General features: G+C 40.9%; 1 protein-coding gene across 2 annotated transcripts; it reads left to right on the top strand.

The window, feature by feature from the left end:
- Window positions 1-5544: 5544 nt before the first annotated feature.
- On the top strand, window positions 5545-23158 carry LOC117046973 (inactive pancreatic lipase-related protein 1-like). Of its 2 annotated transcripts, none has more exons than XM_033149564.1 (13): window positions 5545-5648; window positions 6016-6064; window positions 7038-7192; window positions 8603-8728; window positions 9947-10081; window positions 11174-11282; window positions 11764-11883; window positions 11964-12083; window positions 14243-14361; window positions 15981-16110; window positions 16843-16954; window positions 20962-21129; window positions 23003-23158. In XM_033149564.1, exons 2-13 carry the CDS (start codon window positions 6016-6018, stop codon window positions 23064-23066), a joined length of 1407 nt encoding a protein of 468 aa, XP_033005455.1. In that variant the 5' UTR covers window positions 5545-5648; the 3' UTR covers window positions 23067-23158. The 2 variants fall into 2 exon arrangements, with proteins under 2 accessions (XP_033005455.1, XP_033005454.1); XM_033149563.1 differs by lacking the exon at window positions 20962-21129 and adding an exon at window positions 21192-21359 and having other exon boundaries at window positions 5546-5648.
- The last annotated feature ends 312 nt before the right edge of the window (window positions 23159-23470 follow it).

Below are 23470 nucleotides of genomic sequence, written 5' to 3'. Positions count from 1 at the left end.
GCTTATACTCCACCTCATAGATCTTCGCAAATCATTCGCATCTAATCTATCTCTTCTATCCTTAAGGTTGCTGCTAGTAACGTAAAAACTTGAAATATCTCCTTTCATGTTCAAATAAAAAATATAACAAAGTGTTGTTGACAGTATTCACCCTCCGATTTCAATTTACCATATCAGGCTACTTAAAGTTTTACTTAATGCTTCACCCCACACCCCCTCTGTCCATTATTCTTCTCCTGATGGCATCAGCACTGAACTTCCATATCTCTTCCCTCTCCAAGCGTCCACAGATCCAGGCACAGTCCAAACCTCTCCTTGCCGCGAGTTCAGAGGTGTCCCTCTCATCATCTCTCAGCTTCTTCGGTTCTTTGTAACATTCCTTTTCTTCTTGTAGATACCTTAATCCTCTGTCCCTGGCCCCCGAGCTCACACCTCGGGGACTGGATATACGAAATCTTAACGTCGCCTTGGGGCTGCCACCCCCAAAAGGCGAATTTCTTCTCCGAAGTAGCTCATTCATTTCACTCCATCTTTGCATCCATCCTCTCAGCTCTTTGGCAAGGCTTTCTTCCAAAGTATCAAAAGTTTTGTAAGCCTCCTCTGTGGGCAATTGGTTCCATTTCAGACCCCCACACAAGGCTTTGACTTTTCTATAAAGCAGTTCCACCTTCAAGGCAGTGAGTCTCTGTTCGTCCGTTAGTCCAGAGTTCAGTGCCAGTTCAAGGACGAAACCCAGCATACTGGCAGAGGAGGAGGAAGCGGGTGTCATATTTCTACTCCCCTCTTTGTTCATCGCCATTTTCCTGAACTGGAGCGCAAATACCGCAACTTTAAAAGGAGATATTTTCCTCTAGTTAACTTCCCAAAAGAAAAGTTTGCCAGTCTCCTGTGTCCATTTTAAATACATTGTAACCAGTTCTGTAGCAGCAATCACTCAAATTGGTTAGATTCTTGAGCTCGAAGGGAGGGAGGGCAGGCTGCCATTCTCCTTCCCCCCGGATCGTTCCAAAAGCACGATTTCTTTACTCACGACCACCGGGTTCTTTTAGCTCCATTCTTCACAGGTAGAACTTGGACGCTCACCGCGGGCTCTGTCGCCGCATTTGCATCCCGGTTGGGGCATGTCCCCGAAGCCCGGCTCCGTTTGCCCTTCACCCCCACTCCCCCTTTACAGGGGGGGCAAGGGAAGGGTTCAGAGCCTCCGCGGGCGCAGCCGGGGAGCCCAGGGTGCGGGACGCTCTTCCCGCACCCCAACCGGAGCCGCGCGCTGCGGTAGCGCGGCTCCTAACCCCCGGGATGGACAAGGCGCTTCGGACCCGAAGCAGCCTTCGACCACCCGACGATGGCGTCGCCGCCGGAAGTCCGTGCATGTGTATTTATATGTGTATGTTTAATAGGAATCTGTCACTCACATTTCTACAGAGACATTGCACCTCACATTTTGAGCATCAAGTAGCACAGCATGATATGTACATAACAATAGCTGCTCCAGACTATATTGAACCCTTATGCAAAATATTGTATTTAGTGCTTCGTAGAGATAGTATACTGTATTATTGCTTGTTACAATAGCTGTGTGCCTTTTAGCTGAAGACCAGGGGTATGTATGCATTTTTTCTCAGACTAATTAATGAATGGCTGCAAAAAAACAACAACAACACAATAAAGAAATTGCAACAACTGAGTAAAAATGTTGCTCGCTTTCTTATTTTAGTAAATGTGATAGAATCCCAAACTCTCTCTACAAAAGTCTATAAATGGTGAGAGAATTCCTTCCATCTATCTATCTGTCTGTCTGCTTCATTTATCCAGTAAATTTATAAACTGATTCCTCATAAAGAAAGAAATTGGTGTACATATCTGTACACATGACTAAAACACATGAGTCAGTTATTCTTTTTATCATTTTTTTGCCTGATTATTTCCATACACACTACCCACACTTGTGCCCAGGAGAGAACAATGGTGCTGCAGATGCAGTGTTTGACTTCACACCCAGAGGTGCACTTCATTATCTCTTGAGAAAGATGGATTCCAACAACAAAATCTTCAACACAACACAATTACAGTCCTGCCATATTTGAGTTTAAACTCCTGAAGGTAATAGTCCATTACCTTCCTTCCAACATGGTTCTCTGAAGACTAGTTCCATAAACTGAAGGTCCTGTGGGACCTCTAGATTAAGTAACTTGGAGGGCACTGTAGCTTAAAATATGTTCATTAATTTCACCCTCTTTATTCTGGTACTTTAGCAACTTGGAAACATGTCAGGTATATTAGGCCACATCTTCAGAGTTATCTGCTCGCTCTGCTTGTGAATAATAAAGACACAAGGACACAGAGTATTAAGGTTAATGGGCTAAAAAAAGGCCACAACTTTTATTGGTTACAGCATGTGAGTGGTATTGGTATTGGCATTGGATCGAATGTCAAAACATGACTCCACCCTGCTCAGTGGGGAATCATTCAAGGGTTAACCACTAGAAAGAGGAGCTTGTTGATGCAAATACAACTGGAAGCTTTCCCTGATGTCACCGGGGTCGTGCCATGGCCCTAGCCACCAGCAGGGCATCGGACAGGATCCATGATCTCCAGATTCTTTTAATGGAATACCCGACAAGTGGAGGGATAGGCAATGGCCACACCCTGCTCTCAAATACACAGCACATATTCCAATGCCTAACCACCATCCGAGCTGTAAAGAGGCTCACCACCAATACCCTCACAGCTGCAACTAATCCCTGAGGCCTCTGATAATATTGGCCAGCCAAATGTCATTGCCCAGATCTGAAAAGTGGACGCCATCCTCCCGGAACAGATCCAGTTCGCTGAACTGAATGTCAGTATGCTGACCTTCTGATCAGCAAGCCCTAGGCTCAGTGGTTTAGACCACAGCGCCACCTGCTCCCACTCACAACCCTTCCCCCCTCTGGAAGGAGGAGAGGCTTTACAGTATGAACTGTTGACCTAAAACTCCTACAAGTCAAGAGGGTGGGTGGGTGAGGGTTTCAGGTTTTTTTAAAAGAGAGAGAAGCAGATAAGCTGCTTCTGTACATAGCAGAAGTCCAATACACGTTAGTGGTTTACTTGCTTCCATCATCTGACAACAGCTGACAAATGAACACATATATATATATTTGCACATAACTTCAAATATTTTGCAGCAGGTGAGTTTTGTCTCTTCAGCACATACAAAAGCCCAGAGATCAATGACTTGCAGTTGTTCCAAACCATTTAGCCCCCATCACATTGTATCATTGTGTAAGTCATGGGCCAGAGCACTGTGGGCATAGCATATGCTAGAAATAATCAATGCTAAAAATCATGGGGGGCAGAGGGTGAGCTCAGTCTGTCAAAATGCAAAGTCCCCTATTACCTTTACAGATTTTGATTTGCTCCCCATCAGGAAAAACAAAACAAGCTGTAGCAACATTTATGAACATATGGTTCTTTCTGCTCCTTGAAGACAGAGCCATTGATAGCCTTATCCTCCATGAATTTGTCCAATCCTCTTTTAAAGCCATCCAGGTGGGAGTGTTTTTGGAAGATGCTGAAGACTTATGTTTTTCAGTTGGCTTTCTAGGTATCATGTTTATTAATTAGGTGGCAGTCTGGTTGAATTATGTTTTTATATACACACACACACACACACACACACACAAAAGATGTTGCTGAGTTGTGGTTTTCAGATTTGTGTTTTTTTATATGTCATTGTTTCGAATTATAAGTTGCTTTTGATGGACGTTTGACCAGAAAAGCAGTCTTAAAATATTTGCAATAATTTTAGCAACAACAAAAGTATATTTTGAGAAAATAAGGTGAAGGTCCTTCCAAACTTGCTAAGCAACAGGTGGAATAAGTCCCTGAATACAAATCAAAAACAGCCGGCTGGTTATAATGGAACTTCTCTTATATAATTTGGCAGCTTCGTATTTGTGTGCACAGGTGGTGTCCTTTTATTCCTTCACACATCTAGTGACTGGAGCTACCAAAGCCTGCAATAAAATGCAATTCTAGGAATACTGCTTCTGGCTATAAGACCACAGGTGAAATGGAATCCCCCGAAAAAGAGGAGGGGTATATGTACCACCTTATCCCAAGCATATCAGTGGGGTGTGAGAATACATGTTTATTGTGTAGTGCCTCTGTTCATGATATTAATTCGTTGTCATCAAATCACAATTCTGTCATCTGTACAGCCTGATCTTATCCATGTTTACTCAGTTGAACTTAATAGGATTGATGTCTAGATAAACATGCAATAGGAGTGTATTCTTACAGCACAATCCTACACATGGCAACTCAGGATGTAAGTTCTATTATTACTCCCAGGTAAGTGTATAGAGAATTGCAGCCTCCGTTATTTTTTTAAAAAAAATCTTCTTCCTTAATACTAAAATAAAGCAACTGGGAAAGTCCTCTTTAAATACCTCAGAAATCCTGTACATGTTAGGTTTTTTTCAGATGAATGCAGGTCCCCTATTACTATGGTAGAATGTGAGGCTGATGGTCTGCAAGCACAGGCTGAAAACTGACCCCTTCAAGTTTTAGAAGCTTCAGAAGTGAAAGCTGTGAAGAATAGTCAAGTATTTTTCCCAGTAAAACATTTCAGCACCTTTTAAGGGAGTTGCTGCAAAACATGCAATCCAGGTTTTTTAAAGGTTACTTTCTTCTTTCTTCCATACACAGAATGCATAGAGCTGGCATGAAGGTGGGAGAGAACGTGAAAGAATAAAGAAGTATGGAATTCTGGAAGTTTTGACTTCAGTAATGTTGCTTCTCCCGTGTTTGTCCTGTAAAGCTAGTTTCTTTTGCTTTCTTATTAACTGTGTTGCAATAAATTTGTGATCACTATCAAAATACTGTTAGCTCACTATACAATCAGAACATCACATTGATCAGTTGAGAAGAGATTCTGACTGATTGTGGTCTTCTCCAATGCCATTGCTTTGTCTTTATATACAGTTTTGATCAGGTCTTTAATCACAGTGTGAAGGCTTGATTTTCTTCCACAATATATGACGCTTTGAATAGGCCTACTCCTTCCCATAGGCAGTCCTGCTGATTGCCACTTACATTCTTGATATTTTCACCATGGGAGTGCAATGAAAGGAACTAAAGCCCCCCTTTTAAAAATCACCCACAAAAATAGAAGCTGCTCTCTTAAATATGCCATGGGTGGGCATATTGTGGCCAGCATGCCCCTGCCCCAATTGGCCTAGAGGGTCAGGCCAATCCCCCTGGAAGGTCCAGTTGGGTAGCACCAGTTGGCCATCCCCTCCCTGGTTGCACAGGATTATGTTGGCCTCCCTGGACCACCTTCAGCCACACTGTGCACCAAACACACAAACACACACCCAGAGCCCCAGGTGAGTGGACAATATCACTTTCCCTAGCAAACCAGGATCTTTGATCTTACATTTATATGTAATTCAGAAATGTTTCCTAGTCACTCAGTCCATTTTATCTGTAATATGCTTGCCGTGCTTTGTGTATTTATGATAACCTTGATCAGAAATACACGTCAGTTTCTATCTTCATACACTTTTTTGCTTTCAATAATAGCCCCCAAGGATATGTCACTTTATAAAAAGGCCATGTGTAGGTAGTGAAGACTTGGCTGGAGGGATCCATCCAAAGACGGTGTGGTAAGTCACATCTTATCTCATCAAGTCAGCACTGCAACTGATGCATTTTCACTGTATGCTAAGGCTATTGTAACAGTGAGAACAAAATCAATAATTTCCAGAGGGGTAGCTGTGCTAGTCTGCTGCAGCAAAAACAGGCAAATGGGCTGTTGGTCTGTACTTAACGACTAAGTGCAATACCAGGTTGTTTGCATTATTAATTGTCACTGTAACCCTTTTCCTTTATGTAATTATCACTGATATAAGTCTTCTCAATATATATGTGCATATATTTGTCTTCAATATACCACTGAGACTCTGACAAAATTAATACTGATTGATGCCTTCTTTGGCCCTATCTGTTTACTCTTTTAAAAATCCATTTCAGATGTTTGCTTTTTGGAGCTTGGCACTTTTACTGCTCGATGCAACAACAGGTGAGATCCAAATGTTACTTTTAATGTGGCATTGCATGATCCCCAAACTAATGTTGGTTTGCAGCAATGTGCCTTTGAGATATGATGCATCAGGGAAAGGGAGCTAAGCAGTGTGATACACATCCCAGTAAGTCTGCTGAAGGATGCCAAACTGAAGTAAGAGAGACTGAGTTTTTCCTTACTGCAGATGGAGAGATGGTAAGAGGGAAAGTAAGGTGCAAGTTAGTGTCGGGATTTAGATCCTAATTATGTATTGATAGGAATGGGAGAAAAAAATGATTTAGTTCACATTTAAAGGTGAACCTCCCTAATCTGGTTTTCTGAAACAATACGCAAACTGTAACACAATGATCCTTCAAAATTCACAAGTCTCCAAATTTTGAAATGCAGTTCTTCAGCCAAGTGATGTGTACAAAAATGCATATACTAGGGTAAAGTATAAAAGGCACCTGTTATTGAAATTAACACATCAAAGTGCAGTATATTAAGGAAAATGGCTTTACAAAAATGTTTGTATTGGCCAAATTACATAAAAGTATGTATTTCTGGAGAAATTTATGCTAAATGATGATGAATTTTAATTTTAAAAAACACAAATTTGTGTGGAAATTTGGAGAACTGAATTTAAGATTGAAAAAAATGAAAACAGAAAGAAACCAAAATGGAAAGATTAACCTATCTAAACATTTTATTCACAAACCAATTGCTCCTTTAACACGTACAAGTCCTTCTGCATTATATTGTGCCACTATTCCCCTGCCCCAAATACAGGTGTTTGTGGTGCATCAAAAAATGTTTTTAAAGCTTTCTCAGGTTTCTGGAGTGTTTCTGAAGATGAGACAATTGCTGGAAGCATTCTTAAATAACTGTCTTGTTTCACATGAGCTTGCCTGAACATTCAAAAAGGACAGACTGTGAATTCTTTTAGTACTTTGGTCACTCACACTTTGGTTATTTGCTCCCCATATAATAGGAAAAGAAGTCTGCTATGACCGACTGGGCTGCTTTTCAGATGATATACCATGGGCTGGAACTGTACAACGACCAATAGCAAAGTTACCTTGGGACCCAAAAAGAATAAACACTCGCTTCCTTCTCTATACAAAGCAGAACCCTAATAATTTCCAAGTAAGGCCCACAACCATGTAAAATTGCAAGATTTTCCCATACGGAGAATAAAAGGGGATAATACTCTAAGGGCACTTCCAGGCTTGCTATTTTCAGGTAGGATTCAATCACATATGGGTAAATTCAGGTGGCACAATTAGGCCTATAGTTGACCGGGAGGTCTTGTCCTACAGACTCACTTCTCCCAGTGAGTGCAATAAGGAAAGTGGCAGAAAAATGAACTGGAAAGTGTTGAACCATGTTGTCTAACATCCCTACATTCAGATTTGATGAATGCATGTTACGTGGCTAACATCATCTAATCTCACTGCAAACAAATCAGGATGAGTGCTCAAAAAGCAGGTCATCTGGAGGTGCCCTCAGAGAATTTTATTATTATTATTATTATTATTATTATTATTATTATTATTATTACCCCGCCCATATTATTATTATTATTACCCCGCCCATTTAATGAGGGTGAAAGAAGAAAGCGCAAAATATGGTCTGAAGCTCAACATCAAAAAAACTAAGATCATGGCCACTGGTCCCATCACCTCCTGGCAAATAGAAGGGGAAGAAATGGAGGCAGTGAGAGATTTCACTTTCTTGGGTTCCATGATCACTGCAGATGGTGACAGCAGTCACGAAATCAGAAGACGCCTGCTTCTTGGAAGAAAAGCAATGACAAACCTAGACAGCATCTTAAAAAGCAAAGACATCACCTTGCCGACAAAGGTCCGTATAGTTAAAGCTATGGTTTTCCCAGTAGTAATGTACGGAAGTGAGAGCTGGACCATAAAGAAGGCTGATCGCCGTAGAATTGATGCTTTTGAATTATGGTGCTGGAGGAGACTCTTGAGAGTCCCGTGGACTGCAAGAAGATCAAACCTATCCATTCTCAAAGAAATCAGCCCTGAGTACTCACTAGAAGGACAGATCCTGAAGTTGAGGCTCCAGTACTTTGGCCACCTCATGAGAAGAGAAGAATCCCTAGAAAAGACCCTGATGTTGGAGGGCACAAGGAGAAGGGGACGACAGAGGATGAGATGGTTGGACAGTGTTCTTGAAGCTACTAACATGAGTTTGGCCAAACTGCGAGAGGCAGTGAAGGATAGGCGTGCCTGGCGTACTCTGGTCCATGGGGTCACGAAGAGTCGGACACGACTGAACGACTGAACAACAACAACCCCGCCCATCTGGCTGGATTTCCCCAGCCACTCTGGGCGGCTTCCAACAAATATCAAATACATTAAAATATCACACATTAAAAGCTTCCCTAAACAGGGCTTATGGAAATTATGGAAATTAACAGACAGTGTGGGTGAATTAAAGTGCATTTCAATCATGGATGGTGTTTGGTACTTTCACTGAGTTTTAGGTGGGTTGGGAGAAGCAGTTAAAATTTATATTCTTTCATACCTTTCACAGGAAATCACTGCAATTAATCCAGAAACAATTGATTATTCAAACTTTAATGCCAGCAAGATAACTCGCTTCATTACCCATGGATTTATAGATCAAGGTGAAGAAAACTGGCTGTCAGATATGTGCAAGGTACAGTACAATGTAACGTTCATGCAATAGCTCTGAAATACATTCATTTCCAGACACATAGCCCTCACAATTATCATAGCTCTTTGCCTGTTACCAATTTGCCACAGGGAACATACAACAACAACCATAATAATTATGAACTTGCACTTAATTGTGAGTTCAGATTTTCATTTGTCAGGATTAACTGAAGTATTTTCTTGGAGGGACTTGAAGATCATGTCATCCAATACCATAAAATGAAGCCAGATCTGTCACACTCAAATGCTTCTGAGGCTCTGATACTTAAAATATGAAGTGATTTTCCTCTTACTTGACTCACTTGCAAAACAGTTAGGCCATGTGGGGCCTAGAAATGCTAATGTATGGAGTGCTCTTGTTCAGGGTTCCAGCCAGCCAATCCTGCTATTTTCTAGGATACTCCGTTCCATTTCCCCTCCCTTCTCCAGTTTTCGCCTCCTCAACACTTATCATTCAGTAATCATTGGACTCGGAGGGTTTGAAAAATCAGGGTTTTATGTTGCATCTTTTTTGTATTGCTGGAAACCTTGGGGTTTCTACGTGTGTGTGTGTGTGTGTGTGTGTGTGTGTGTGTGTGTGGTGCCACTGTGGCTACTTAGGAGTAGCACCTGCCCAAACTTTGCTAGTATAGTGAAAATAGATAACACAAGGAAATGAACCATGAAACATGACAAAGGTAAAATGGCCTAAGGCAGCTGCCAGCCAAGGTGGCTACAGTAGCAGAATTCTGTGAATAATAGGATAAGTGGTAAAAGTAAAGGTAAAGGGACTCCTGACCATTAGGTCCAGTCGCGGACGACTCTGGGTTACAGCGCTCATCTTGCTTTACTGGCCAAGGGAGCCGGCGTACAGCTTCCGAGTCATGTGGCCATCATGACTAAGCCACTTCTGGCAAACCAGAGCAGCACACGGAAACGCCATTTACCTTCCCGCTGGAGCGGTACCTATTTATCTACTTGCACTTTGACATGCTTTCAAACTGCTAGGTTGGCAGGAGCTGGGACTGAGCAACGGGATCTCACACCGTCACGGGGATTTGAACCGCCAACCTTCTGATTGGCAATCCCTAGGCTCTGTGATTTAACCCACAGCGCCACCCATGTCCCTAGGATAAGTGGTGCTTTAGCACAAACAGAACATTCAGGATCTGTGGAGCCAGGACGCTGTCCCTCAAGTTTGTTTTTACTTTGTTTGCATCAGAGGATGTTTCAAGTGGAAGATGTGAACTGCATCTGCATAGACTGGAGTAGTGGTTCCAGGTGTGCATACACCCAAGCATCGAACAATATCCGTGTAGTGGGAGCTGAAGTGGCCTACTTTGTAAATGTCCTTCAGGTAAGAGTGGTTCCATTCACTATGCCATAGTTATGAATACTGTAGCTACTGGAAGGCATCCATGACAAGAAAGATTAAATCATTTGATAAAACCTGGGCAACCCCCCCCCCCAATACTTTTCCAAGCATTATTTTATACAAGAAACAATTTATTATATCACCTGGTGGACAGAGTGAGTTTAGTGTTAAAATTCAGTGTTAATATTCTGGGAAGATGTTTTGTTGGGGTGAGGAAAAGATTGTCACATGTAGCTAAGCCAATACTGAAATTTTAGCAAGGAAATATAATCCTAGTATTCAGTTTTAAATACGCATTCTTGACTACCGCAAGCACTAGGGCAGATTCCCAATGCAAGATTTGCAAAGCCATATCATATATTAATTATGCACTTGATTCAAATTTAATGCAGCAATATGCAAAGCAGTCAGACAAAAATAGAACCCTTAATATAAAATAAATACGGTACATAGATAACATACAAATGGTTTAGAAATGAAATAAAATAACAATAGTAACTTTCCCAATGCCACCAAGCAGAAGTCCACGGCTAAGAACAGAATTCAGAACTCCTGTGTCAAAATCCAAAAGGTATTACATCCACTGGGCTACAGACCATCTCAATATATATTATTTGTGCTAAGAAACAAGCACCAGTTAAGATCCAATGATGCCTTCACCAATGTTGTTGTGTCCTGCTGTTTTGGACTCAACTCCTATCATCCCCAGTCAATGTACTGGCTAGGACTGATGAGAGTTGTGATCAAAAACAGCTGGAGGGCACCATATGGAGGAAAGATGATCTAACATAGCTGGCATCTTATTTAAAATATATGAAATCCAAAGATAGGCTTTGTCTTTCTTCAACTCTGTAGTTTTGCAATGTACTTCAGCACCTTTAAGCTACCCGTAAAGTCAATCTCCCTCCCTCCCTCCCTTCCCCTTTCTTTCTCACACATGGAGTGGCTCCAAGCTGAATTCAGCTTGTAAGGATAAAGGTGCATGTAGATTGAGTTACAAACTGAATGAACCATAACACACAACTACCGGTACCAGTGTGTATGCTGTCTTCTTTACAATTGCTCTTTTTTAAGTCAAAGTATGGATACTCTCCATCCATGGTTCATTTCATTGGCCACAGCCTTGGGGCACATGCAGCTGGTGAGATGGGAAGAAGAGTACCAGGAGTTGGAAGAATAACTGGTAGGTTGATGTAATGCAAATTGGTATCAAGACAATCAATATGGACTTTGAATCTGCCATATTGTACTTATGTAATTATAGTAGCTCATTATATTGGGGGGAAAGTGTTTAATGAACGGGAAAGTGTGAATATGCTTTGGCATGTGTTGCTGTTGGGTGTTGCCTAGTCTACTGTAGAATGGCATTTGAAAGCCCAGCAATAAAACACTGCCTTGGCGATACAAGAATAGGGCATATTTCAGGATCAGTGAAGCTACAGATGTTTTACAATCCTGCACAGGTTCAGATAATTTGTTTGAGGGGATGTCCTGGCAAATAATTGAATGCAAAGTTGTTCTGATGGGAATCAGAACTGTCCCAGCTCTGCTCCCATTTCCAATAATATGTTGTTAGTTGTTACTTCAGTTAACTGTGGTTCAACATACCCGGTACTTAGACTGTAAATTTTCATCTCTTGAAACAAACATTTAAATATTTATAGGACTGGATCCTGCTCAACCCTATTTTCAAGGCACACCAACTGAAGTCAGACTGGATAAAAGTCAAGCTGATTTTGTTGACATTATTCATACTGATTCAGCCCCAACCATTCCATACTTGGGTAAGTTGACTGCAGTATACAACGTGTGCAATAATACGCATGCAGTCTTTCAAATTTAACATATGCTATGAACTTTCCAGGGTTTGGTATAAGTCAAGCTATAGGACACCTTGATTTTTATCCAAATGGAGGAGAATATATGCCGGGATGTAAGAAGAATGCTATTTCACAAATAGTTGACATTGATGGAATCTGGGAAGGTATGTATCAGATAAGGTAAACAGGGACAGAGGTGGGATGTGTGGTCATGAATAGGCTGGAGTCCAAAGACTGGATCAAAGATAGAGACAGGGGAGGGATTGCACAGTTACTTCAATCAGTTGCTGACTGCTAGACCAGCCTATAAGGAAGAGCTTTATCATGTCTGTTTCCTCTTGATTGCAACTGCAAGATTCAGTGATGGTCACCTACTTGAATGTCTTTAAAAGAGAATTCACAGAGGATAAGGCTATCAATGGTTACTAGCCATGATAGCTGTGCTATACCTCCACTGTCAGAGGAATACCAGTTGCTGGGAATTACAAGTGGGGAGAGCACTATTGCACCCAGATGCTGCTTGCAGGCTTCCCACTGGCATCTGGTTGGCCTCCATGAGAACAGGATGCTGGACCAGATGGGCCTTTGGCCTAATCCTACAGGGCTCTTCTTATGGTTGCTTTGCATGGTGAGTTGACCAGCTTTAGGCTGTAGGGTCAGCTGACAGCACTAAGACCAGCACTGCAGCCTATAGGGTTGCCCTCGATCTGATTGGTTGACTAAGCTCCAGAGCACTGGTGCTGCAGAAGGTTTGGCACCATAGACTGTCTGCTGGAGGTTCCAGTTCAAGACCTTCTTCAGTTTTTTGTGTTATGCCACCAAAATACTCACAACAGTAGATTCATTTAGCCTTTTAAATCCCACGGACTTCCATGAGAGAATGAAAAAAATACATACTCAAATCTCTTCTGATGAAATTAATAGGACTTTAGAATGCTTAAATCTGTATAGATGAATGGGTTGTTTCCAGCACTGCTGTTATGCGCATGCATCAGACTTTGACTTGTGTGGTGGAACCCTCAGCCCACAGTGCACCCTAGAAATCTGATCCTTAGGTTTGAGGGGACCCTTTGGAGCAGATTTGGGCGGTGGGCTGAAGGAGAGGAGAGGAGACTTTTCAATGTACTCTTGATGCAGGAAACATGTTGTATGGGAGTGCACTGAAGCCAGAGTTAATGGTAATGAATACACAGGATGATTTTTACTCAGAGCAGACCTATTAAAATGAATGAACCTACATTAGTCATGTCTATTAATTTCAGTTGATCAATTCTGACTAGCGTTGGATACAACCCATACTGAAGAGAGAAGCAACTTTCCAAAATATATAGTAGATAGGAAGATAATTTGTGTATATATTTTGTGTTATGTACTTATTTTGATAATTAGCAAATATGTGCCATATATAAGTACATGTGTGATTATTTCTGAATTTTTAAAATTTACTATTAAATATCAATCTTCGTTAATTTAAGAACATGAAATATAGTCCAGGGCTAGGCATCTTGACATACAGCAATAAAAACAGTGTGTTTTCTTGTCAACCCCACAAATCAAGATTGCATTATAGAAGCATAGCAAGTGTTAATGAATCCTCCTTAGTAAAATATCCCAAACCTTGTCATCCTTATATGTCCCCAAACCTCCTATCTGATTCATTTCTGAAGAACTTCTTCCATTACACTGATTCAACAGGCATAAAATCTGCCAATATGATGGCAGATATAAAAAAGACACCTACAGTACTTAATTATAGTTCTGTTGCATCCAATATTTTCCCTAATTAGCATACAGAATAGAAACAAACAGGAATTAATTCAGTTGAGAAAAGCTGCCTATGATAGAAGTAAATACCGTTTAAACTATTCCAATGATTTGAAGATTGAGGACAGAACATAATTAATCTCTCTTATTTAGTTTCTTGGCAGCAGTGCTAGACAATGGTGTTAGCGTATGGTGTTAGCGTATGAGGAATGACCTTGATCTTCCCCAAACAAACCATAAGCAGCAAGCTGAGAACAAACCTTAGAGGCAACTAACTGTTGCTGTTTTGCAGCAAAACAAACCATGAGCTAAAGTAACCCAATATAACCAATCTTTTGCCTCTGCTTATCCCACCAATGCTGATGTATTCTTAATCTTACAAGGGGGTATTTTGAAATCTACCATAGCTTGAAATGTGGTTGTGAACAGAGAGAATGTAGTTAAATCCAGAAAGGGGGATAAAAGCAGAAGCTGTGCACATAGCCTTGGTCAAAGCATGTGATACAAAGAAGAATCAAAAAGTAAACTATAGCACATAACAGCAGTTTCTTTTGCACAGGAACCCGTGACTTTGTGGCCTGTAACCACTTGCGAAGCTACAAGTATTATTCAGATAGCATTGTCTCTCCAGATGGATTTTTGGGATACCCCTGCGCAGCATACAACTTATTTGAAACAGTATGTTATTTGTGTATCTCAGGAACAACACCTCATGTTATTGCTTCTTCATGCACATGCAGTAGAATGCAGTTTTCCAGTCTGCTAAGATCCCTTGACACTAGGTTATGTGTGAAGAAAAAGACTGTACATGTGTAATGCCAAACCATGCTTTAGGAGTACGGGAACAAGACCTGTGCTCACGTGGTCTTCCTCATCCTCCTTCTTCCCTCTCGTATGCCATTTAATTTACTTCAGATCATTGTTTGCAATTATAGCCAAATAAGAAAACTGGTTTTCAACTACCCTCCATGCTGGAACTGCAAGCCAGCTGCAAATCATGGGTTCCAATCCTGTTTTGGAGGACAAGTGCAAACCATAGTTTGCCAGCTGGGATGCAACTGCAAGTTGTAGTTTGTCACAAACCAGAAAGTAGCCAATTAAGCACAATGAATGAGAGGAGGAGGAAGCACACGAAGTGGAAACTCAACCATGTAATGCCAAGCCATATGAACAAATTCACTCTAAGGCAGTTGTACCAGTACAACAGGTCAAGGTCTATAAAAGAATAGTTGGAATCTTGGGAATAGGTTACTGGACTAGTAGCAGAATGATGCAAGGCAGTCACTGTCACAGTGAGAATTGAAGACTGATTAACATTAACTTCATATTACTATTGAAATAAATAGTAGTAGTTCTGGGTATAAGCTTTTGTGTGCATGCACACTTCTTCAGTGTGCATGCCCACGAAAGCTTATAACCAGAACTACTTAGTTGGTCTCTAAGGTGGTACTGGACAATTTTTTATTTGTTGTTATTTATTTCAACTGTGTCAGACCAGCACAGCTACCTGCCTGAATCTAGATTCATATTACTATTGTCATTGCTTCCTGAATAGGAACTGTCAACTTCCTCAAATGTAAAAGTGTTAAAATAAACTCTAGGGTGTTATTTTCCCATGGCAAAGGGAAAGACATGTACAATGTAACTACTGTTATCTTAAACTTAAAGGGTTATCAACCATGCAAACATTCTTATAATGTAGACCACTGAGAACATCTTCAAGAGATACACACTATTAATGCTTGCAGATTAGGTACATTGTAGAATCAAGGCTTAGTTAACAAAGGCTCTATAATGATATTGCGTTTTGACTTTCATAATAGGTTTAAGGACAGCAGGCTGCCTTAATTCTGTTCTATGTACTAATTTGCTTCTGAAATGTCTTGAGAATATGGCAATGGGTCAGGTGTGGCATTAGTGAGTGGGCCAGGAGGACTTTTGCACCAGCCCTGGATGTCCTGCCTTTGTAAAACCTGTTAAAAAGCACCACTTTGCCTACAGGACAACTTGTCACACTCCATAGTGCAGAGTTTAATTTGCCAAAGGGAAACTGTACATAAAAAACAGCATATGCAAATTTGTGTCGTGGGTCTGTGTCTTGGGCCCTTAAAGTACCTGGCAGTATCCTGGCACGTGACCTCCAGGCTGATCTTGAGCCACAACAACAAGTCAATTGTCCAGGGCAGGGCAATGAAAGAGGTGTTGAACAGTTATTAGGTATGGCTTTCCAACAGTGCAACAAGTGAGAGAAATAATTGTTGCAATGTGAATAAAATGAGTTTTCCTGTTTTCACTAGGATGGCTGCTTCCCATGTCCAAATGGTGGATGCCCTAAAATGGGTCACTATGCAATTGAATCTAAAGACAGATTCACCTCTTCATTTACAAAGCTTTATCTGAACACTGGAGATGCCAAGGATTTTGCCCGTAAGTTCACTTTTGGAGTAAACACTGAAGGCTGACCTTCAACCTATGTTGGCAGCTCAGAGAACTGTATGAAACAATAGTTCGCTACAAAGATTACAATTAGCTCTATTGGTTTGGATTTCCATCTTGTATGTGGAGCAAAAAATATCCTAGATAACAGGCAGCATTTTCCCCAAAAGCCAAGACAACACTTCAGATGGTGCTAAATTGTGCCTAGACAGGTGTAGTGTTTCAGCAAGCAAGAGCCACACACAAAGCAAGCTTTTGTTCACAGAGATCAGAAACAGATGTACATCAAATGTGCTGTAATTCAGAGCACCTGTGTTCTGATTCACAGTGGTCTATCTAGCTCAGTATTGTCTACACAGTCAGCAGCTCTCCAGGGATTCAGTCGAGAGTATTTCCCAGCTGTTCCCAGCTGAGATTCCAAAGATTGAAACTGGGACCTTCCGCATGCAAAGCAGTTGCCCTAGCCGGGAACTATAGCCTGGAGCCATACTCTTTGCCTAGAGAAGTATTTGATTAATTCCACAACTTGAAGTGAAAGAGGTTATTGCATAATACATTTGGTTTTGTAAATGATGGCCAAAGTTTCTCTGGTCTGAATCCTTCACATAAAAGAAATATCTGATATCAACACACAAAATTAAGACGAAGTAAGAAGAGTTAAATGTCAAGAATCACAGGAACTTGCCTGATGAAAATCAAAATCTTGCTATTTGTGTTGTTCAGGTTGGAGGTACAAAGTATCGGTCACTCTGTCTGGAAGAAGCAGTGTACGTGGATACATAAATATTGCCCTATATGGAAGTGGAGGGAACACAAAGCAATATCAGATTTTCAAGTAAGTACAGTGGGTAGAAAATGGGATTTTTAAATATGTGTTCCTACTTGACATTTGCTTTTCTGTTTCTCTTTTTCTACTTGTAAGGCACTCCGAGATGATTTGATTTTTTTCCCCTTTTCATATGGGGTGAACAGAAACGCAAATAAAGCCAAACAACAGATTTATATTGCATTACAATACATTCTATTTTATTTTCTAACAATTTTCTAGCAACTGGAGTTTTCTACATTAACCTCAAGAGCTCTTTTCTGTTTGGTTAGCCTACTTGTTTATTGAATTTATGAGCCACCTTTCTGCAATAAAGCCTCTAAGGTAGTTAACAAAAAATACAGACACAAATGAAAAAATAAACACAAATAACAGAGCAGCAAAAACCCAGTTTGCTTCTCAAGTGTGCTCTGCTCAGCTCTACTCAGCTCTGCCAGGCTCTACCAGTGTGAGGTGCACCCTTCCAGTGTGAAAAGCCCTCTTATGCCTGCCAATATGTGGGCTGGCAGATGCAAGCAAAAGCCCCTGAAAGAAGACATTTGTGGGGGCCAGGGGCATAGCAAGGGGGGGCGAGGGGGCGGGCCGCCTCAGGTTCCATAATGGAGGGGGTGGCAAATTAGCAAGGGGAAAAAAAATTGAATTTTTTTTTTAATGCCTGCTCCGAAGGTCTTATCTTACTATATAGGGATTATATAGCTATATATAAAATTTCATGCATATCGGTTAATATCTTGACCCTCCTCCACCAAAATAGCTGTTCACTTGGCTGTTTTCCTATGTCATGAAGGCTGAAATTTCAGTTCAGAGAACACTTACTGTTCCCAAACCTAACCCTGTGGAAAGCCATCTAATTAGACTTTGAGAGGTTTTTAGGGGGTAATTTAATTATTGTTTGATTTTATACCAATGTTATGTATCTGGTGTTAGCCACCCTGAGCCCAACTTTGGCCGGGGAGGGTGGGATATAAATAAAAGTTTTTTATTATTATTACTTGTTATTATTCCTTTGTAAGAAAATATGAAATAACATAAAACAATTTTTGCGGGGGGGGGGGTCAATGGGGGGGTTGACAAGAAATTTTCCGCACCGGGTACCACCTGACCTTCCCATGCCTTGGGGGGGGGGGGGTTGACAAAAATTTTTTTGCCCCCGGGTACCAATTTACCTAGCTATGCCCCTGGTGGGGGCAGAAAGGGACATAGCTGGGTTAGCCAAGGATCCACTGAATCCTAACTCAGTCAAGGTATAGTAGTTGATAAGCCTAAACCAACCCTCTAATCTTTGTGCCAGGAATTCGGATTGCACGCAAAAGGTTACAATTTTACTAATTGCTGACACTTTAGGGATCATATATATCAAATCAGGGTGTTTTTTTCCTAATCCACATCAGTTTGATTTACAGTAACTCTTTTTGGCCATGTTGCTGCCCAGTCACCCTGTTGTGGTGGTTTTCACAGTACATTTGCAGTTTTAGCAACTCGAATGAAATAATTTAAGATGGGTGGGTCCAAAATAGCACGGGGATTATGAACCTTCTTTTAATAGTTGTATAGAAGTCATGCAGGCTACACCTGCTGAAATTCCCTCTTCAGCTCAGTTGTAAAGGTGCAGGAGCCCTGCCCTCTTTTACACTTCTCTGCCCCCAATTTAACGTCATGGGCAAAGTTGCACATTTCCCTGTGAGTCCCTGGCTTGGAATTATTTATAATCAGTATAGAACTTAAATACAGCTTTATAAAATTTAAATACAATTCCTCAGGTGACTGAGGAAAGGGCGGAATAGATGACCCAGCTCCCTGCCACAGCTGGTTGCTTGGCAACAGCCAACAGTGACCCAACCCTGACAATGGCCCTCTGCGGCCTAGCCTCAAACTACTGCTGGTTAGTTGGCAACTGAAATTTCTTGAAAAAGATCATCAGTGACAGGGCCAGCCCAATACATTTTGCCCCTGATGCAAATGACAAGAACCCTCCCCATATCCATAAGCCAACTTGTGTGGCAGTTGAAATTTACCTCAGCTCTGGCAATGGGACCGCCATCCCCCACAGTATCCAAGGGCAGTGGCCTAGTTTAATGGCTTTGGGAGAGGCCATGTGGCACACCCAGTTCTATCTTCCAACGGAGGAGAATGACCCAGAGTTTCAGGAGGAACAGCCAGCCTTCCAGTATCTGCCACTTGAGGCACTTGCCTCACTCTTTCTAGCAGAAACTGATCAATAATGTCAGTTAACCATTGCCATGTAGGTGGTAGTTTCTCTCTTTGATATTTCAGTTTATCAGAGTTTGCCTTTCTGTTTTCTTCACTGTCAGCTTCATTCCCTTCTTTGTTAGATCTCTCCCTTCAATTTTCGCACAACTCTTCTGTTTCCCCTCCTCAACCAAAAGCCCTTCCTTAACTGACTCGTTTTATTTTCTCACAATTCTGTGCTTCTCCCATTTGCTCAGCTCGTTTTATAAGGCACCCAGGAGGAGGCAATATATTACCCCCTACACACGGGGGGGGGGGGGGAGAGAGCAGCATCTGCCACCCAGAGACCATTGCTTCACTTTTCCTAATGATAGGGCTGGCCCTCAGAACCCACCAACAATTTTGGATGCAAAAACTGAACCATGGCTTAGTTTTGTGGAGCTCCCTCCAAGCTGATATCAGAAAGATCCCCTCCCAGTTGAAATTCCAGAATCTAATAAGGCCCTTTTAAAATTTTATTTCAGCGGGCATTTTAAGTCAGCTTTCTCATTCCATGGTTTTAAGTCATTTTATCTTTATTGCATCATGTTAACTATACTGCACAGCTCTTAAAGATGATGATGCTAAGTGATATATAAATGGTTGAAAAGATAGAAAGACATTCATAGCAACAAAACTAGAACTGGGTCAGGATTCTAATTTAAAGCCTTCAGTTTTCATGTACTGTATCTTTTGTGATATCAAGTTTATTGACCCTGCAATCATCATATGAGGCCCTTCTTTGTGTGCCTCCTCTACAAGAGGTCCAGAGCGTGGCAACACCAGAACAGGCCTTTTCTGCGGTGGCTCCCTATTTGTGGAATGCTCTCCCCAGGGAGACTTACCTGGTGCCCTCATTACCTACATATTACATTTTTTTTCTTCTCACAGGCCTTTGTTCAATTAGCCAATCTATGGCCTTTTAAACTGGGGTTGGTAAGGTATTGTTTTTGTTTGTTTTTGTGGCACTGTAATTTTTGTGTTTTTATATGGTAAACTGCTCTGTGATCTTCAGGTGAAGGGTGGCATATAAATAAACACATTTATATTACAACGACAACAATAATTGCTGAGCAAGGCTACTAGTGTATTGAAATGCATCTGGGCCTTGGTATTGTTGCTGTTCACATGATTTTTGGTTCTCAGCATTCTTGCTGGTTACTTCTAATCTTATTACATTTCTCCATATTTTTGGAAAGTTTAAAATTGAATTCTATTCCTATGTACATATTGCAATAGTAGTCCTTGCATCTTTTGCTCGTACCCGATTGTGTGCCATGTTCCCTATTTTTCACCTTACTGTGCTAGCTTAAGAGGTGGTTGTCCATGATCACTAAACCCAGCTTCATCATCCTACTTGAGTCATCCCAATTTTTCAAAGCAGTTCACAGAGGATGGGAACCCTAGGCTTACCATGTGGGCAAGAGCTGCAGACCACTCTTGCAGTCAACTCTTGCGTCCCTTTTTCTCAGTTAGCGGTTGTCTGAATTCACCCTTTCTGCATTGCGAGTGAAATTCTCAGGAGTTGATGGAAAATAAGCTAGATCAATGTGTTGGTATCTTCAGATGTGACAATACCAATGAGATGTACAAATCTGGTTATGTGTGTTACCTCTTACAATGTTAGGTACTGAATAGTACAGGATGCACTTGTGAACACAACATCCTAGAAACCACAGTGGCTGGACCAATGGCCAACACATCCTCTTGTGTCAATTAGCCTTCACCATGACACAGCATGATCAGACAATAATGAAGGAAATCACTTACCTTTTTTATTTTTCAAGGGGAATGTTGAAGCCTGGCACTACACATACCAACTTCACCGACATAGAAGTCAATGTTGGAGCAGTAGCTAAAGTTAAATTCCTTTGGAACAATGATATCATAAACCCAACCTTTCCCAAATTGGGAGCCTCAAATATTCAGGTGCAAGATGGAGAAGATGGACATGTGTATGTATAAGTGTTAAAAAAGAGCCTCTTTGTGTATATGTATCATATTTTTTCTCTCCAAGGGGGAAACTCCAACCTGATGAAACTTATACCCACCTAATTGATGTACAACTTAAGGTTGGATCAGTTACTAAGGTTAAATTTCTGTGGAACAACAATATCATAAACCCAACTTTGCCCAAACTGGGAGCAGCAAAGATTACAGTACAGGATGGAGAAGATGGGACAGTGTATGTATCCATTCGCTGTTTTATACAAAAAAGCACCAACCCATAAATATTTATTAAAGATATACAATTATCTTCAAAATATACCAGAGGCCCAACACTGTTGCAGGAGAGTTTTGAGGAGAAAGATGCTAATCAGTAGTCTGCTTTTAGTATATTTTGAATACTTTTAAAACAACTTTAAGTATGGCTAAACCTGTGGTCTTTCAATTGTTGCTGGACTGCAGTTCCCAGCAATCTTGACCTGTGTAGCAAATGGTCAAGGATGATGGGATTTGACGTCCAGCAATGTCTGGAGGGCCACAGGTCAGCCACCCATGCTACACAACCAGTGGTGTAGTGCTTAGCATTGGATTAGGACCTACCTGAGAGACCAGGGTTCAAATCCCCACTTGGCCATGAAGCTCACTGGGTGACCTTGGGCCTGTCATGGTCTCACATCTCTCTTAGCCTTGGCATTGGTTGGGTACATGTTTAAAAATAGTATTGGAAAGAGTGTGTATGTTGTTCATAATTTGACTCTTGTGGTTTTGATTTAGCTATTGTTAGGGTGTTGCTAATTTAAAACTGATAGTTGTGCAGGGCAGCTTTATACATTCTTACACAGAAACCCCAGTGTGTCCAATGTGTCTTTTAAAATTAATTAATTTTATAACAATAAATTATATGAACAGCAACCATGTGACACATAAATATATTCTCAAGTAAGGATCTTCAGGGCCACACCCTGCATGTCTACTCAGAAATAAACTCCATTAAGTTTAGCAAAGGTTGCTCCCAGATAAGTATCTTTAGGAATGGACATTTAAATGTAAGTTTTTCAGTTATCATTATTCATTCAGTTAGGCAATGTTAGCTGCTAAGTGAATTGCGTTATGGCCCTTCCCTCTGGACTTTGTGGTCTTATGGGCCTCCCTTGGTTAGATTGTAAGGTGTCTAATTTCACTTAGTTTAAAGTGCAATCAGCCAGCCCTACTGTGTTTGGGAACCTGCCAATTATTTCTGCAGAGTGTGCCCCTTAAACCTTCCCTTAGTGCAGATGTGGGGAATTTTTGGTTCTCCAGATGTTGCTGAACTACAACTCCCATCAGCCCCAGCAGCTAATGACTATTGATGATGGGAGCCGTGGTTCAGCAACCTCTGGAGGGTCAGTGGTTTCCAACACCTGCCTTAGTGCACTGCTGGGAATTTTGTAAGATGTTTGCATGAATGTTGCAAATATGATGAAAGTATAAGAATGAATGAGCATGGGTAGTTCATTGTAGAAAATAAGTACTTTGGCATTGGTCCCAGTGACATATGAAGGCCCTGGAAAGTGATACAATGTAGTGGTGAATATTATTCTTTTTGCAAAAAGCCTGGACCTTAAATTCCCCCCCCCCCCAAGATTCTTTAAGTAACCTTTTAGAATGTTCTTTAAATAACCAGCATTTTTCTAGCATTAGAGATATTCAACATATAAAGATAAACACAGTTATAAAAAAAATGCTGATACAAAATTAAATAAATGCACACTCTGTATTTATTACATTTTCTGGGAGCATATGATGCAAAATTAAAACATCTTACTAAAATGGACTTGCAATAAAAATGAAACATTAACATTTTTAAACTAATGAAAAATGTGTGTGTTTTTTTATCCTCAGATACAATTTCTGTGGTAGTGACACAGTGAGAGAAGATGTTCTGCAAACACTTACACCATGCTGAATAACAAGAAAAAATAGCAAAAGCTTTTATGCAAATCTTAATAAAAAGTCATAATGCTCCGCAGTCCACTTTCTAGGACATTTGGCTGTTAACTGCTTTTGTATTATTTTATGTGATAATTTTTCTGTACTAGAATGTGAAAGAGATGACTAATTTATAAAAAAGAAAATGTTGCTTATTCCGTTTAAAAGACCCAAACATAGGCATACTAAGCTGCAATAGTCCACAGCAGCAAAACTACATGGGAATATTTGCCTAGTGGAGGCACATTCCAGCCTCAGGCACTCTTGAATATATGAAGTGCCAAATTAGTTGTAATGGATGGCACAGATCCCTTTGCATAAAATGCAAATATATGTGTGTTATCCCTATCAACATGAATAGAACATCCTTTGCAGATTGAG

The sequence above is a fragment of the Lacerta agilis genome, chromosome 5, assembly GCF_009819535.1.
Source record: "Lacerta agilis isolate rLacAgi1 chromosome 5, rLacAgi1.pri, whole genome shotgun sequence".
NCBI classification, from domain to species: domain Eukaryota; kingdom Metazoa; phylum Chordata; class Lepidosauria; order Squamata; family Lacertidae; genus Lacerta; species Lacerta agilis.
The sequence above is the reverse complement of the archived record's forward strand: the minus strand, read 5'-3'. Positions and strand labels throughout refer to the sequence as shown.

What these genes read in the sequence shown, in the direction of transcription:
- LOC117046973 (XM_033149564.1), top strand. Translation starts at nt 6,016, where the DNA reads ATGTTTGCTTTTTGGAGCTTGGCACTTTTACTGCTCGATGCAACAACA. An exon ending in AAGCAATATCAGATTTTCAA is followed by an intron (nt 16,955 to 20,961) that starts GTAAGTACAGTG and finishes TTATTTTTCAAG; the next exon opens with GGGAATGTTGAAGCCTGGCA. An exon ending in GATGGAGAAGATGGACATGT is followed by an intron (nt 21,130 to 23,002) that starts GTATGTATAAGT and finishes TTTTATCCTCAG; the next exon opens with ATACAATTTCTGTGGTAGTG.